We start from the raw sequence: 17,018 nt of genomic DNA, 5'->3' as shown, positions 1-17,018 counted from the left end.
GGGGTCTCCACATTTTGTTGCATAATGAGACTTCTGAATTTGAACTAGTACAATCCTGTCAGAACTTTCATTTCTAAATGCCAATGTTTAACCAAGAAATAGCACTGAAAAAATTTCACTTCAATAAAAAGAAAAAAAGTCTATAAAGTGTTTTTCGCTTCTTAAAAGTAAAATAAAAAAATCTGCCAGTCAAAGCTAGTATTTATATTGCCTGACCTCTGTGTTTGGCCAAGTAAGGTAAGGAATTTTCAAAGGAATTTTTTATTGACAAGCACAGGAATGAGACGACCTCCACACTAATTACAAATTACTGGAGGACCCCAGGTAATGCTAGTCCTGTGTGAATGGGGCTTTAGTCAGCGTCTTCTTTTAAAGATGTCATTGTCTGTGTAGTTCAATGATATTACGAGTCTGCAGCCATGTTAGTAGCTCTGTGAGGCTGAGGGGGTCACCAAAGGCATTAGAATTCATCCTGCAGACAGTTAATGTCTGCTCAAAGTTTCATGGCGATCCATCCAAGATTTGTTGAGATATTTCAGTCTGTATCAAAGTGGCAGCCATAAAATCTAGATAAACTGCTGATTAAATGGAGAGACAGACATGCAGGTGAAAAGACAGTTACACAGGAAGGTGACTAAGAATGAGGCAAGAACAGCATGAGTGCAGCTGCAAACAAGGTTCTATCTCTGCTGACCCAGCCTGGAAACTAAATCATTTAATTGATGGCTAAATAGATAAACAGAGGGAAAAATTGTCAATCATCTCTCCTAATCAGCTCTGAGACTTCAGAGGGGCCAAACCAGTTACACACAAGTGAGTCCAGCCCGCATGTCTCACAAGACACTCTCTGCTGCCAGAAGTGTATCTTTTTATCTGGGTTTTTAGGCTAAGCCAGGCCAGCCTCCGTAGGAAGAGAAATTTTCACTATCAAAAGATGTGTATCTATCTGTCTGTCTCGCCAAGTATCAAACTATCTGTATCACTTATCTGCAACACAGCAGCACCGCTGAGTCAAGAACAAAAGTCCACCTTCAGGTGTTCTCCCGCTTTCAGAGAGTTGTTTGTGAAGTGTTGTAATAATTTATGCTTTGTGCTGTAACCACTTTTCTTCTCCCAGACCCGTATACTTTTGCCTTAGACAGGGTTTACTAAACAGTACCAGAATGCTTTTTAACAGCATCAAAACACAGCTTTGACACTATTGGGTTTAAATTGTAAGAAGGCACATTGGCATATATGTTTACCTTGTTATCAAACTTGACAAAGAACTTTAATGTGTAAGATGCGCAGTCCAATCTTCCAACTGTGCGATTACACTTAATATAGTCATACATAGTGTGACTGATTCATTGGCCAAACTGCTTGTTGCACTGACCTCAGTACCTGGTAACTGACAGCTAAAAGTTTTCCATGCATTGAAGTTTAATTCCACATTGCATGCATCAGTTGACATACTGTGTATTCTGCAGCACTGGACCGTGATCCCCGTACTGTGGTGATACGACAAGTATCCACAAACCGTTACAGCCCCTATACGATGTCTCTTAGATTTCTGGCAAATCATGAAACATAAAAAGAAACTTTTGACATTTGGTCTTTAGTAATATTCTGTAATTTAATTGGGGGTTTTTTCTTCTTTGAAGGCAGTGACACATCCAGTCAACCAAGGACTGAACTGCCTGGTGACTTGTTGTTTCGCCCATGGCCTTGGTAGACCACAATTAGTGAAGTGAAATTTTATAATGGCTTCATTTCCAGTGTGTTATTCCATGGCGGCGCTAATTTTAGGCAGAAATAGGTGGCTACAGTAGGTTGGTTATTAGACAGATATACTTGACAATTTCTCAAAACCCCAAAGATCAGTGGTCTGGGCAAGATTATGGAAAGATTGTGGCAAATTATATCTGATTAAAGTTTGGTTATGGTTATGCAAGTAAAATGCTTGGTTATATAAAAGAAAAGATCATGATTATAGCTGCTTAATGCTCATCTACCACCCCAGGTAGTTCTCCAACCTCGCAACATAAACGGTATGATACAGTTCCTGCATTAAAATTGCGATGTGCCGATCGTCCAATTTAGATGTAACTCCCAGGATGCTGGGCTGAGAGATATAAGCAGGTGGAGGAGTTCATATGTTTTTCCTTTTTGTTTCAAGACCATCTTCTGACAGGAGTCGGATCAGCCAGTAGTTATGTATGTGTATCTTCAGAGGAGTATCAATCCAATTACACAAAACGTAATTTAATAAAGAAGGAACACAACATCTCTATCTATTTGTGGCATGTTTACTCTCCAAGTCACCCTCTTATGTGCCTTCTCTCTCTTTCGCTCACTTCCTCTTCTATTCCTCATCCAAATGTTGATTGCCAATGCTGATTTAAGCCATTTCAAATGAAAATGAACTCTTTTTTTAAGAGAAATGCATTGTCACCAAGGCCAGTCAGGCTCCAAACAGCATTTTGGGAGCAAGGTTGTCAAACTGGATCAGATGACACATGTTGGCCCGCTCAGACGGACTCTGTAAGCCCGCATCACTGTGTCAGTAACAGGGATAATAGCTGAAGGTCAGCATTGCCTGAAGAAAACACTCAGGCAACGACGGTGAGAAAGTGTCAACTTCTGCAGTGGTTTTGTTTGGTTGGTTTTGAGTGTTGGCGAACAATGTTCTAGTGTGTGTGTGGTTGCGTGTGTGTGTGTGTGTGTGTGTGTGTGTGTGTGTGTGTGTGTGTGCGTATGCACTAGAGGACAGTGTTATATTGTTTTGGAGCCTTGTGGTTGGGACGGAGCTAACACCTGAATGAACCTGTCACCGCAGACACATTGCTTTTTCAGCTCCAGCGATTACACTGCACCCAAACACACTCAACAATTTCTGGGTGGTTCTTTGTACGTGTGTGTGTGTGTGTGTGTGTGTGTGTGTGTGTGAGAGAGAGAGAGACAGAGAGAGGTGTGTTGCTTGTGCATTGCCTGTGTGCATGTGTCTGTGAGTGTGAGAGAGACAGGAACAGAGAGCAGGAGTGACAGGGCATTGTGTCTCGCTGTGTATGTGTCTAAACCTCTGCTGTATTTTACCTTTCTCCGTGGAAAATATGAAATAGGGCACTGCTACTGTGTCCTTTGAGGTTAAACAACAAGTTGTATTGATGGAAATACACACACACGGGGGACAGTGGACCTCACCAAAAAATGAAAAATTGTCATTTATTCAAGTGAAGAAAATGTGGACAAAGTTTTCTTTCTTGTTTTGTCTCTTTCTGCTGCTCTGTAGCATCATATAGAAACTACTGTATTCTTTAGTGTGTCCTTCAGAAAGGCAGTTATCACACTTTATCTTACAGGAAACTGTAATTGCACAGGGAAGCTTGACAGCTTAGAGGGTGGTTGGGCTGACAAAGAAAGAGATGGCTGTAGAAATACAAGGTGTTGTAGAAATAGAGTCTATATAGACATCAAGCAATGACGCATTTATGTCATATTATAGCTGCATGTACCAGTTCTTCATTTGTGAATACCGTACATATTTCTGACTTGACGTTTAATAACAACAAAGTGACAACATGCTAAACAAACATGTATCATGCATCCCCCAAAGTCTGATATACAAAGTAATTAAACCCACATGTATCAGATATGGGGCTATATTGTCAAAGCTCAGTGTTTCATAACTTTCATGAGCCTAAACTAAACATGGAATATTTCCCATCCACACCATGTACAGTGGCTGACAAACTGCAGCTTCAGAAATGAGGCCAATTTAAAAGCACATATGAAAATCCAATTGCTTTTCTTCTATTCTGATGACGGCTCATCTTGTTCGTGACCTGTCAATCAAAGGTAGCCACGCCCTAAATCATATGATCCTTTATCTTCTATTTTCTTCTAAATGGGGCCATTATATACACTATTAACATCAAATTGTCTTGAAGAAGATATTTTACTAGCTATTTAGACCAGTGTCCTGAAAAAAATTTGAGGTAATAAATCTAGTGAGAAGTTTTTCTCATTTTGTATTGAAATGAATGGACCAAAATGCTTTTACAACCGCTGTCAACACCCCCTGTTGGCATTTTTGGTGGAATGCAACTTAATGCACTTCCTGGTTTGCCTCCCTGATTCAAGATTCGATTGGTTAGCCGTTCCACTTAGCACTCCCCCTACAGGCCTGGAGGACTCTTGTTTCGTTAACTGGATAAACTGCTTTTCTGTTGCATTTGTTTTCTGTGTTTGAGTGTTTTTGACTTTGCATTGTTTTTGTATTTGAAGCGTGTTTAATGCTAATGCATTTGTTCTGGCTTTCCCTTAGCATGTTTTTTTTCCTTTGCAGCATATTTCTGTTCTGAGATTTCTGTATGTGTTCTTACTTGCCATAATTCTGAAGCTGACACACATTTTCCCTAATCGGCCTCTGTACCATATGATGTAAATGTGACATAAATAATTACCAGACTCAAGACTTATACCGTCAGTATGATGCTATTATGGATCTTTGTTGGACCCTTCGGGCTTGGATCAAGTTTGAATGATTTTGTTGTGAATACCTTCAGGCCTTGGTTCCGGTTTTATTTTCAACTGTAGCTAATTAAGGAACCCGTCTCTCTCTGTCTCTCTCTGTGGATCTCCCGTTCTGTCACTCTGACTGCGCCAATAGAAAAGAGCAGCTTTGCACTGCTCACTAACAGCCAGTAATGGAATAATGATGAAATAAAGCAAAGGCTTGTTGATGCGAAGCCAAACGTAGACTGGGGTAAAACCATGGTTGTTCCTAGATCTTTCTATATGAAATAAAACAGGAGATACCTATAATATGATCTCAGATTGGGTTTGGTTAGAGACAGAGGGAGGCAGACAGACAGATGGAGACGGATGAAAGAAAAGCAAGCATGATGGAGGGATCTGCTGGAGGTCAAGGGGAGCTGACACCCATCAGTTTTCTCTCCTTAATCTATCCGTGTAACACATCGCTCACCCCATCTCCCTAGACACACACACTCACACACACAGACACACGCCAGATTTCACAGACCCTTACCAATTGGCTTTGTCATGACCTTTAACCCCTATATATCTGTGTGTATGTGTGTGTGTGTGTCTGTAAGGCAGAGCAATAAAATGTCGGCTCAAAAATCAATTTACAGCTGCTCTTTTCTCTCTAATTCATGCTCCACTAGCTGCAGGATGTGTGCGTGTATGTGTGTGTGTGTGTGTGTGTGTGTGTGTGTGTGTGTTAGGGAGAGTGTGTCAGTAACAGGGAAGTAAAAAAAAAAAATGGAGTCAGACATACAGTCAGAGGGATTTTCAGTTGCTAAAACAGTATCTAAATTATTTTCAAAGCGCTTTCCTTGATGCTGTGGAACAGTCGATTGTGGTGTGTGTTGAATGTTTATCTCCCAAATCCCACCCAGGAGACCTTTTGTGTTGCACCTACTGGGAACTGTAAGTGAGTATATTTCACCGCTATCTTGACCGCGGAAAATGTACTGTCACATTTAAGATAGTGTTTTTATTTAAGACCCACTGTGGGTTTTCTTTTTTCTCCCTCTCTCTCTGTTTGCAACGGCTTAAAGCAACATAAACACAACATTTCTATTGCAGCGTGTGGACATTTTTGATTTTATTCTATAATTAATTTTGAAGGCCCCGACCCTCGATCTGACACGGTTGGCCCGGGGGTCTAAAAGAAAGAGATGCAAAGAATTTCTGTGGGGATGAATGATACGACTGGATGTGATTCACATCCAGCAGCAGATAGAATCACGATGTCTGACAGGAATCGAGGCAAAGTGGGTAATGACAGTCTACAGAGTTGTGAGGGCATGATGTGCAGCACGAACCCAAGTTGTCAAAATGACAGACAAATCTCTATATGTTGGAATCAGAATAGAGGCGTAGAAGTGAAGAAAGAGTTCTTTTTTTAATAACGCTGCAGTTTTCCCAGCAGAAAGTTTAAACTGAATCTGAAAGTGATTATCTGGAGATTGTCTGTACCAGATTCTTATAATAATGACCATATACCTTTATAATGTTTTTTTAAAATCAATAATGTGTATTGGAATCACTCTTACACAGAAAGATGTCTCCTTGTTTTCAGACTACAGTAGATACGAGCCTGCGTGCATCCAGAACATCTTAAGAAATGGTTTGCGGCGAACACATTATCAACACATAACATAACAGTATTTACAGAGAACATAAAGAGAAAGGCACATAAACACACTTGACAGGCTTTTTGCAGAAGGCATAAACCAGAATGGCTTCTTTCCATTAGGCTGTAAAATGTGTCATTATTTTTGGATGGGATTATTCGACTCCCTGTTTCTCTCCCAGACCCACTTACACAAACACACACACACACACACACACACACACACACAAACACACACACAAATATGCACACACGGATAGTGTTTGCACCTTCTCGGCAGTCCTCAAGGCGGAAGCACTCATCATTATCACTCCCATCACCAAGATCCTCACCATTATCTCCCCTTCATCATTATTATCGTCATCATAATCACATTTTCACAAGATGCTGCGTGTGGATGTAAACTACAGATTTTTTTTTTGTTTTCAGCTCTAAAGATTGCGACTCTCTCTCTTTTTCTCGCTTTTTTTTTTTTTTTTTACAAAATTTTCATGTGGAAAGGATTTTATATTTTGTCAATGGGTACTCAAATACTTAAGCATAACATTTGGTGCAGGCAATAAAAATAATGACTTTACCATTGGGATTTTTTTCTCTTGTATTAAAGATTCAGGAGGTCACTTTTATTTAAAAAAAAAAAAAAAACTTTTTGTGATATTTGCTTAAACTGTATCACTCTATCCTGACATGAGATTGATGGTCTGCAGGGGGAAAAAACTGGTTTCTGGAATTTAATTATCATTATTATCATTATTATTATCATTCATCGTAATCATAATCATTATAATCATTATTATTATTGCATTTTCAAATAAATTTGGAGCGCTAAGAAGAGGAACTTGATTGTTTTTCACAGATTTTCTGTCTCCTGTATTGTCACGATATAGTGACAGCAAATATTATAAAAGGTTATTTTTTATAAAAGTTTCCTATTGAATCTTTAATGCTATTCTACCATTATCTACGACAATACCTTGTCCGATCATGATTCAGTGACAATAGAAGTTGTGTGACCTTAATAGCACCTGAAAATGAGATTCTCTGACCATGATGGTTGATGCTCCTGTGTTTTTACACTGCACTTAAATGGTTTAAAATGTTTCCAGTATGAATGTCTGCCTCAGATTCCCTGGTGAAATTTATATACAGGGCACTCATCACATTGTCTGGCTAGCTAGGGATCGTCAGAGGATCTTTTTGTTGAAAAAAGCCTAAAAACCTTTTACCCGGTTTTGAGGGGAAAAAATGTCGTTTCGAAGAGAAATATATTTTCTGCTTTCTCTTTCTTTGTAGATTGGAAAGCCCATCATATGAGGTGATGCAGTTGGACTTTGAGGTGGATAACGTAATCAACCTGGTGCCAACGCAGACTCTCCACTGGAACGTTGAGTACCCAGCTGGCATGCAGACAACTTCCAGACAAACGGAGAAAGTGTCACACCTCTACATCAGCAACGCAGACATTCAGGGAATCGTCCCGCTGGCTGAGGTGAGGCATGACCGGATAGATGAGCACAGATACAGATATCTGTGAGCATACATATTGACGTACACAGCAGCACACATTTCTTATGCTGGAATAGATTTTTCCCTCCATTTCCCTCCCCCTCCTCCTCCTCCTAACCTTTTTGCTGACACCCACCAGCTCATCCCGTTCCTCCAGGTTGATCAAAGCTGTAAAGGTCAGCTTGTTTACCCCCTCCTGTTGCTACAAGCCTCCTGGTCACACACACACAGCAGGGTTCCCCCCTCACAGGTTTCAAAATGACAAGCAGCCTCACAAACACGGACACACAATCAGGCAGGTACGGCCCCACACACCCACCTGCACACACGCGTGCTTCTACTCGTGTTTGCGTCATGCTGGCAGGTGTCATTCCCAGTGAGACTCAGCCACAGTTTGCCTCTTTAGGTCTTACAAGGCTGCTTTCTATACAGACCCCAAATGTAGTGTTAGATGTTAAATGTAGTGTTACTATGAGAAGCATCATCACATTTCCAAAACACATTTAGTTGGCAGGAAAGTTAATCAAAAGTGAAATTTGTTATTATTTGCAAATTTGAAGGATGCGATGGAGAATTAGGGCCACACATAGAAGAAAAAAATTTAATTACGAGATTAAAGTCGTAAATATTGAATTAATTATGAGAATAAAGTCGCAAATATTGAATTTATTACGTGAATAAAGTCGAAAATATTGAATTAATTACGAGAATAAAGTCAAAAATATCTTTTAAAAGTATAGGCTGTTCTACTTGAGGCCATTTCCCCCTCCACAAAAGCAGCGATTTCCTCCAAGTCCGTCTGGTTCCTTCTGTGGAAACGATGCAATTTCTTGCATATTATTTTTAAAGTCCTTATACTTATGATAATGTGATGCTGATGTGACAAAAGATTTAGTATCTCCTTGTTTGTGAAATATATCTTATAACATACATAACATATCATATCTTTAACATATCTAAGAAATGCTCCACGGCCCTCATTTTAACAACTCTCCTGTAATTTATTAAATATTAACAACTTTATTCTCATAATTCATTCAATATTAACGACTTTATTCTCATAATTCATTCAATATTTTCGACTTTATTTTCATAATTCATTCAATATTTTCGACTTTATAGTACCCGTTATGCAGAATGTTAAATATATTCCAAATATATTATTGGATTATCATTATTATTATTATTGATGCTTTTATGTAAGCAGTACCTTATATACTGTTATGTCGTTTAGTTTTTGAAAATAAAAGCATAATGATTTTAAATGAATCATGTTTTAATGTTAAATCTCGACTCTTAATAGTAACTGAAGCTGGCAGCTAAATGTAGTGGAGTAAAAGTATAAAGTTACACAGATATGTGGAAATACTCAAGAAAACTACAAGAACCTCAAAATTGCAGTACTTAAGTACTTAAAACTAAGAGTAAATGTAATTAGTTACATTCCATTCACGTCATGCTCGGGTCAGGTATTTACACTCTATTTCCAATCTTTTCATTTCACATTATTTCTCTTTTACTAGCGAGCAAAGCACTTTCACAAGCAGTTTCAGCTGTACATATTTTTAATATAAAATTTTAACATGAAAAAGTCTGAACTGAAGTTAAATTCAAAGCTTTCTGACGGTTAAAGAGAGGAAACTTTTTACACGAGAATGGTTACCTTAGACTTATTTTTTATCAGACAGGGTCAGGTGAGGAAAAGATTGCTGAAAACTCTCTTTCACCTTTAACATTTCTAATCATCACCACTTTTACTTCACACATTCACAGATCAAAAGAGACACATCCCATAACATACATTGCTGCTATGGCTACAGCAAGCAAGAACCTCGGGCTAAAAAGTGAGGAGGAGGAAGAGGATGATGCTTTTCAAAATACTCCCAGTTCCATTACCACTGAGGTAGAGCTAATCTGGCCTGATAGCCCTCCTTCAAACAGCAAAGCCCTAGTGAGAAAACCCAATTTTGTTCAGGGCTTTTGCAACCCCTGTCTCTTTCACACAGTGGAAAAAAGCAAGCTTGAAACCATCATTTCATATAGCAGTGCTGTTGGGAGCAGTGTGAATGGAGCTCTGGGCTGAGTAATGCTACATATAATCCCGCTGTATTCTTTAAAACAGAAATATTTACAAGACTTTTTAGTGGAAAACAATGCTATTATTGGAGCATTTGCAATGAGATCACTAATTTGCATGTGACCTTTGAACTTCTGATGAATTACCAGGCGACAAGCTCCTGGTCTGAGCAGTGACGCAAACCCGGAAGACAAAGAAGTCCGGTCCTATCTATCTCAATACAAAATGAGACAACTTCCGACTTGATTTATTACCTCAGAAAAAAATTATTATAAGTCTCCTCCAATACAATATGATGTTAACTGTGTAAATAATGTTCCACTTTAGAAGAAAATAGATGATAATGAAGTTTATGATTTGGTTACATTTGATTGACAGGTCGCTAACGTTGCGTTGTTGTGTTTTCATCTCAGAACTTTGACCCTTTCACACTTTCTTGTGTTTTCAGTTTGTGAAAGTTCATTTGAACATTTTGTTAATTTAAAAATGTGTTGTTCTGCATTTGATTGCACTAAAAGAAACACTGTTTAATTATTCTGTTAAGTAACAAACATTTTGTTTTAGCATGAACAGTTTATTTTTTAGATACACTACCGCTAAAAAGATTGGGGTCACTTAGAAATGTCGTTTTTTATTGAAATAAAGGCACCATTTTTTAAAAATTAAAATAACAGACATACATTCTAGACATTATTAATGTGTTAAATAACTATTAAAGCTGGAGATGGCTGATTTTCTTATGGAAGTCAAAGTTTGGAATATCTATTATATATTGTCAGTAACCATTACTCCTGCGTTCCAGTGGCCCATTGTGTTAATCCACATTTATAGTGTTGAAAGACTGATCAGCTGTGTAGTGTCTACTTCTCTTTTGCAAAAATGAAACGTGTGCACACTGTGTCCCCGAGCAGCACATGTTCTTTTTTTTTCCATGGGAAAAAAACACATATTTTCTGGGTGACCCGAAACTTTTGAGCGCTAGTGTACACCCATCCTCGCTCCTCCCTGATACAAATATGCTCTCTCCTGATTTCAAAAAACAAAGATGGCGACAACTGTTACGCCCAAATCAATGCTCCAAATAGGCACAGTAACTACGTCCATTATTCATATACAGTCTATGGCATAAGTCTCAATCTCGCGGCCCGCGGGCCAATTGCGGCCCTCGTGACGATATTTTGTGGCCCCCACCTTGATATGAAAGTTTAATGTGAGTTTTATATGAATGGCACTTTACCGTGTTGTGTGTGGAAGGTCCCTTTATTGCGCAAGGTAGAGCTTTGTTTCACTTGTTTCTATGACGACGTTTACAACAATAACAGCTCGGCGGTTAATGAACAGCCCGGTAGCAGTCATCCTTTAGGCGCTCGCTATCCCGCTACTTTCTACCATCTACAGATGTCAAGATGTTCATGTCATCATGAAAGACATGGATATCGAGCGCAAAAAGAAAGGCGACCGTTTATTATCTCCTGTGTTGTTTGTAAACTATATTTTGTATGCTGGCCTACACAGTCTGGTCTTAGTTTTTTGTTAGCTACTCCAGAGAGTTTTTTATCCTCTTTAATTGGTTCACACATGAACAAGGTACAGGACCTGCTGTGGTGAGGTTTCACAAAAATAAAACTGTGTGCGGGATCACGCATCACAACATGGCGACCGGTCCTGATCCATAAAAACGCCAATTATACAGCAAATAATAATAACCAACCGATTCAAATAACTTGTACTGACGCACAACGAGCACTAAGTGATAACAGGCAGTTCTGATTAGGCTCAGTTTGACTCTGCCGTAACCGACGAGGATGTGCGGCAGCAGCGACGCACTTAACTGGTAATTTTTCCTCCCGAACTGTTTGTCATACATTCGGGTCTACTCGGCACTACTCCGGTTTTTCCGGTGACGTTCTGCGACGTGAGAGGAAGCACTGCCAGGTCTCTGGCAGCAAGAAGTAGGAAAGAGAAGCCTTTTTCAGAAGAACAGTTCATGTTCTTTAATATTCAATTCATGTTCAGGACAGTTCATGTTCAGAAGAACCCAATGAAGTTAAATCACTGTTAGTAATGACATTTGAGAAATTTGGATTTTTTTTAGCAAAGTTTTTTTATGGAATACCTGATGCGGCCCACCCTCCAGCGGCCCCCAGGTGATTTGAGTTTTAGACCCCTGTTCTATGGTATTAACGTACATCTGATGATAAAGTATTGCATATTTTTGTATACACACATGCACACATCCAGTTTTACTTCCTCTCCTCCATGCTTTTCTCCTTTGGGTAAAAGCATCAAAATAGCAGCTATTACAAGCTATTTGGGGCTTCCTGATTTGTTTACCAAAACTGCTGACCAGGTGTTGATTGTCGGTTGGTTGTCTAAGGTGTCTGTCACTGAGAAAGGTTTTTTTTTTGTGGTAGGTCACTGAGATGAAAGCTGCAACGTTTTGGGGGTCTTCATAGGATGGAAGGAGAAGGAATCAAATTATGAGCTAGAATCTTCAAAGGATGTAAAAGCTTTGAAAAAGCCTTGCATCCTCAACAATCTGAGGATAGGAACAAAAAGTACAATATCACAAGTACAAGCATGTGAGAAAATGTGGGATCTTTACAGCTGTTACATATTTAAACAGCATAAAAACTAAGCCTCACATATAATTGCATCAGAGCACTCAGCACTGGCTTTTAAACATTATTTCTCTGTCTGATCTGTTTGGGTGATTCAACTCCACCTCAGCCATCATCCACCATCTCCTAAATCAAAAGTCAGCTAGTCAACAGTACCGCCGCGGTAATATCCCGAGTTCTCTCTTCACACGGCAACGACGAAACCAGAACACTGCCTGTCATTACTGAGCCCTCTCCGACATTTTCCTCCTAATTCCTCATATCCATTAAGGTTCTGGTCTCTTGGCTGAGCGGGAAGAGAAAGAGGCCCTCTTCAGGAAACGAGGGATTATTAGGAGTAATTTGTCTCCTGCGGGGGCTGAAAAATTGGTTTCATCTTTTCGAGAGGAGTGGGGAGGTGAGGAGAGGAGAAATAGTTAGGGAGAGTGGGAGGGTGGAGACAAAAAGAGAGCCAGATGGAGATAGAAACAGACATCGACTGACTGAGAGAGGCAGAAGTGAGATTTGAGAGAGGGGAAATGTTATTGAAACGATTCATTTATTGTCAGCTGCATTCTCATTTAAAGTCAGTACTACGATTAAGAGTATTCGTCCCCCCAATGACACATTTTCTAATAATGTCCCTAGTGCGTTATCTCCACAAATAGTCAAACTAAAAGTACAACAACGCTGGACAGTATTAGTTTTATCTGTAACAGTTTTCAACCTTCAACCAGCAGAATCAAAATGAAATCATTTCTGTCTCTTCCTCCTCAAACAAACCATCAATCACTTGATTTACCAAGCCTTGGCAAAAAATATATTTCTAATTTATTGCCTAAGGAGAACAGTAGGGTGGAGCTGCAGATATGCAGACTGATCAGAGTCACGACAATGTGAATATCCAGCTCTGAAAAGTGGACTTGCAATCAATCCTTCCAATGGCAGCCCACAGCAGCAGCCAGTCATTGAACAGAATTGATGCTTTTCAAACATTGTGCCTCAGACAAAATGTTCCTTTTATAATTAACCCAGACACTCCGACAAAATTTGTCTGAATCCGACGGCCATAAAGTTGGTGACTCATTTTTATAGTAACTTATTGAATTTAAAATGAAAAGTTTCACTGTTGGTTCTAAATGCATATGTTTTTTTGACTAAATTCCTACTGGACAGTGTGTAAATTGTGATTTCAGATTGTATTCCCATTGGCCGGGGATTCAGACAGTCTGTGTGAAAGAGCCACAGATTATGTCAACATGTCACTAGATGGGTTGTAACACAAATTGCTGTTGGCCCAGTTGCTCTTTGCACAGCTTAATGGATTATGAACTGCTAGAGACAGAGTTGTACAAAAAAAAAAAGAAATTGCACTTGTTTGGTCACCAGGCAGCAGATGAGCACATGGCCACAGCCCTGAAATAGTTCTGCTAACACTGTACCACCACCTGCAGCTACATCAGCTATATTTAGACCTTTATTTTAAACTGTTCATACGCAGCTACAGTGTCGCGCCTGCTGATGCTATGTTGTCAGAAGGAGAGGTTAATGTGGGCTCTAATAATAACAATAATAATAATAATAATAATATATGATTGTCCAGTCTGGAGTTTGTTCATAATAATAATATTTATAATACTACTACTAATAATAATAAGAAGAAGAAGAAGAAGAAGAATTATTTTTGTTGTTGTTGTTGTTGTTGTAGTTGTTGTTGTTGTTGTTATGATTATATATAATTGGCCAGTCTGGAGTTTGGTCATAATAATAATCATCATCATCATCATCATCATGATAATCATAATAATAGTCATAATTGTAATCATAATAATGGTTGTGGTGTTCATACACTGTTGCCCCTAAATTTGGAATAATCTTGTTTTCAGACACAATACTCTGTTTATTCCTATTTAATGCATCAATTATCACAATCAAGAGATGGCGTAAAACCATTTTGATAAGATATACACTTTTTCAGTCAAGAATAAATTACATTGTCACAATCATGGAAAGATAAAGAAGAAGACAAATGGCGGGACCAAGTCAATCTTTTGCAAGTCATAAGTACGTGTCAAGTCTCCACAGTCAAGATAGACAAGTAAGTGAGGTCCTAAACTTGACAAAAAACTTTGAGTTTCAAGTCCAAAATGTCACAAAAATGCTCTTGACCAAGTTTATTATAAACAGATTTATATGTATGAAATTTGCAAAAAATGTCAAGTGCTTTTTAAAATTGGTATTTATACTTTTAAAATAACTTTGTCAAAACAAATATGATTGTGCTTAATCAAGCAACAATGTATTGTCCTTTTGAAGGATGCAAAAATAAGTCTCAACTAAATAAGTAATCTTAATATAAGTTCAGCAACAAGTTGTAAGAGTTTCAGCACCAAGGACAGCGCCACTGTGTTTTCTATGTCATAGTTGTAGCAGCAGTCACAGCAGCAGTAGCTGTTGGCAGTCTGCCTGCCAAAGCCAAACGAACTCTGCAACTCATCCAGAATGCAGCTGCTCGATTGGTCTTCAATCTTCCCAAATTTTCACACACAACACCCCTCCTCCCTCCCTCCACTGGTTACCAGTGGCTGTGCAGATACGCTTTAAGACTCTAGCTCTGGCGTACTCTGCTGCTAATGGTTCAGGTCCGACTTACATCCAGGACCTTGTCAAACCCTACACCCCTGCCCGTCCTCTCCGATCTGTATCAGCCAAACAGCTGGCGACTCCCACCCTGCGTGGGTCAACTCACCTCCAAACCACTTCCAGACTTTTCTCTGTCCTGTCACCCAAATGGTGGAACGAGCTCTCCACCGACATCAGGACCTCAGACAGCCTGGACATCTTCCGCCGCAGGCTGAAGACCTACCTCTTCCAACAATACCTCGGTTAAGTCATGGTCACCTAAAAAAACCTAAAAAATAAATAAATAAATGCTTGTTTAACATATAGCACTCGTAGTGACTACAGTTGGCTCTTAAAGGTTATGTAGTTACTTGATTCCTGTGGTCTATGTCTAGTACCATCAGGTTGAATGCACTTATTGTAAGTCCCTTTGGAGAAAAGTGTCAGCTAAATAACATGTAATGTAATGTAGTTGTATGAAAGATTACATTAGTATGTTTCCAGCATAAGGCACACACAGGAAACATATATTCATCTCTGAACATATACAATATACAACCAAACATTAATCAAAGCTAGTATAAATAAACAATGTGAGCAGTATGAAGTGTAACAAGATGCAGAAAGCATAGGTGTTGCTATCGATGAGTCGTCATGGTGAAAGAGTCAGTGCTGCATCCTTCCATTTTGGCAAAATGCAGCAAAGCACCCGGAGTTTTGAGATGCTGAAGTTTCAGCACCAAGGACAGCGCCCCAGTGTTTACTAAGTGGCAGCATCAGAATCCTAATGGTGTTTTTATTCATGTGCTGATTATTACTGACAAATGAAATGTCCTGTTCCTTTCTGATAGTTCCCGTTTATAAATCTTTGACTTTACACTTGGTTCGCATGACAACCGTCTCTGTGATATAACTAATGAGAAAACATGAGAGAAAATAATGGAGACAAATGGACAGAGGAAGAGGGACAGAACAAGCCGTTATGTTAGCCAGGGTAAAAGCAGGATGAAAAGGGGGGTCAAAAATGGGCCCGCTATACTTCTCTTGCTCTTAGAGATATTTTAGCAGCTGATAAATTGGATCAGTAATAATGTTGTTTTATGTTCCCTGCAAGCGCCATTACACACCTCTGTCTGGAATGAGGCTGTTTCACAAGCTCTCAGAGTGAGTGAGGGAGGGAGAGAAAGAGAGGGAGAAAAATACATTCTCCTTTGTATAAAATCGCCATTATTTGAATGCATTAAATTGAAATATATGTTTTATGTTAGCAGAAATGCAAGATCATTGTCTGAAGTTTTGATTGACAGGTGGAGGGATATAGATGTAGAAACAATCTGCATGATTTTGGCCCCTTTTTTCTCCCCATGTCTTTCCTTCAACCCCACAGAGTTTTACCTCTCTGCTATTTTGCTGTTATTAATAACTAGAACTTATCTTTGTTTTTGCTTGAAGATGCCTGTGAGTTTCACTTCTCAGTGGGCTGAGTGTGCACGCGGACGTGCATTTCTGCTAAGTGGCTCCTTAATTTGCCTCTTCTGATTGGTTCTCTCTTAAAGGAAGTCAGTAAGTAGGAAGAGGAAACTGAGTAGTCAATAATCTGTTGATGAAAGCAGACGCTCGCACACACGCGCGCACACAGTTTTCAAACCCAATTATAGATTTACCATTTTCACGGTCTGTGTGTTTATTAGAAACAGCCTCTTCTCACTTTCTCCCCCTACCAGTTTTTTTTATCTTTATGTCTCGAGCTATTGTTTTCTCAATTCCCCCTATTTTCTCTGGGTGTGTCTCAGCAGAGGTCTAAATACCTGCATTTGCCAATATTAAGCAAGACATTGTGGAATCAATATTACAAACACACTCCCCAGGTATTTGTTTGAACTCAAACACTTTTTTGCTACAGCCTGTATTTGTGTTTTTATATGAAATATGCCCTCAGATTTCCTTGGATACCTACTCAAGACTGAGCTTCTTGTCATCTCATTCTTGCTTTATATCAGCCAATTGACATTCAGCTTGGATCCATGCAACTTGTGCCCACAAGTTCTGCACAAAACTTGGGTGTCAT

General features: G+C 39.2%; 1 protein-coding gene across 1 annotated transcript in view; it reads left to right on the top strand.

Moving 5' to 3' along the window:
• Nucleotides 1–17,018, top strand: part of si:dkey-215k6.1 (transmembrane protein 132D) — a 322,832-nt gene that overhangs the window by 217,170 nt on the left and 88,644 nt on the right. The window contains exon 5 of the mRNA XM_059336286.1: nucleotides 7,439–7,634. Coding sequence (XP_059192269.1) covers nucleotides 7,439–7,634 — 196 coding nt within the window. The remainder of the gene's footprint in view (nucleotides 1–7,438; nucleotides 7,635–17,018) is intronic.

The sequence above is a fragment of the Centropristis striata genome, chromosome 7 (genome assembly GCF_030273125.1).
Source record: "Centropristis striata isolate RG_2023a ecotype Rhode Island chromosome 7, C.striata_1.0, whole genome shotgun sequence".
NCBI classification, from domain to species: Eukaryota; Metazoa; Chordata; class Actinopteri; order Perciformes; family Serranidae; genus Centropristis; species Centropristis striata.
This window is presented reverse-complemented; position numbering and strand designations above follow the sequence as displayed.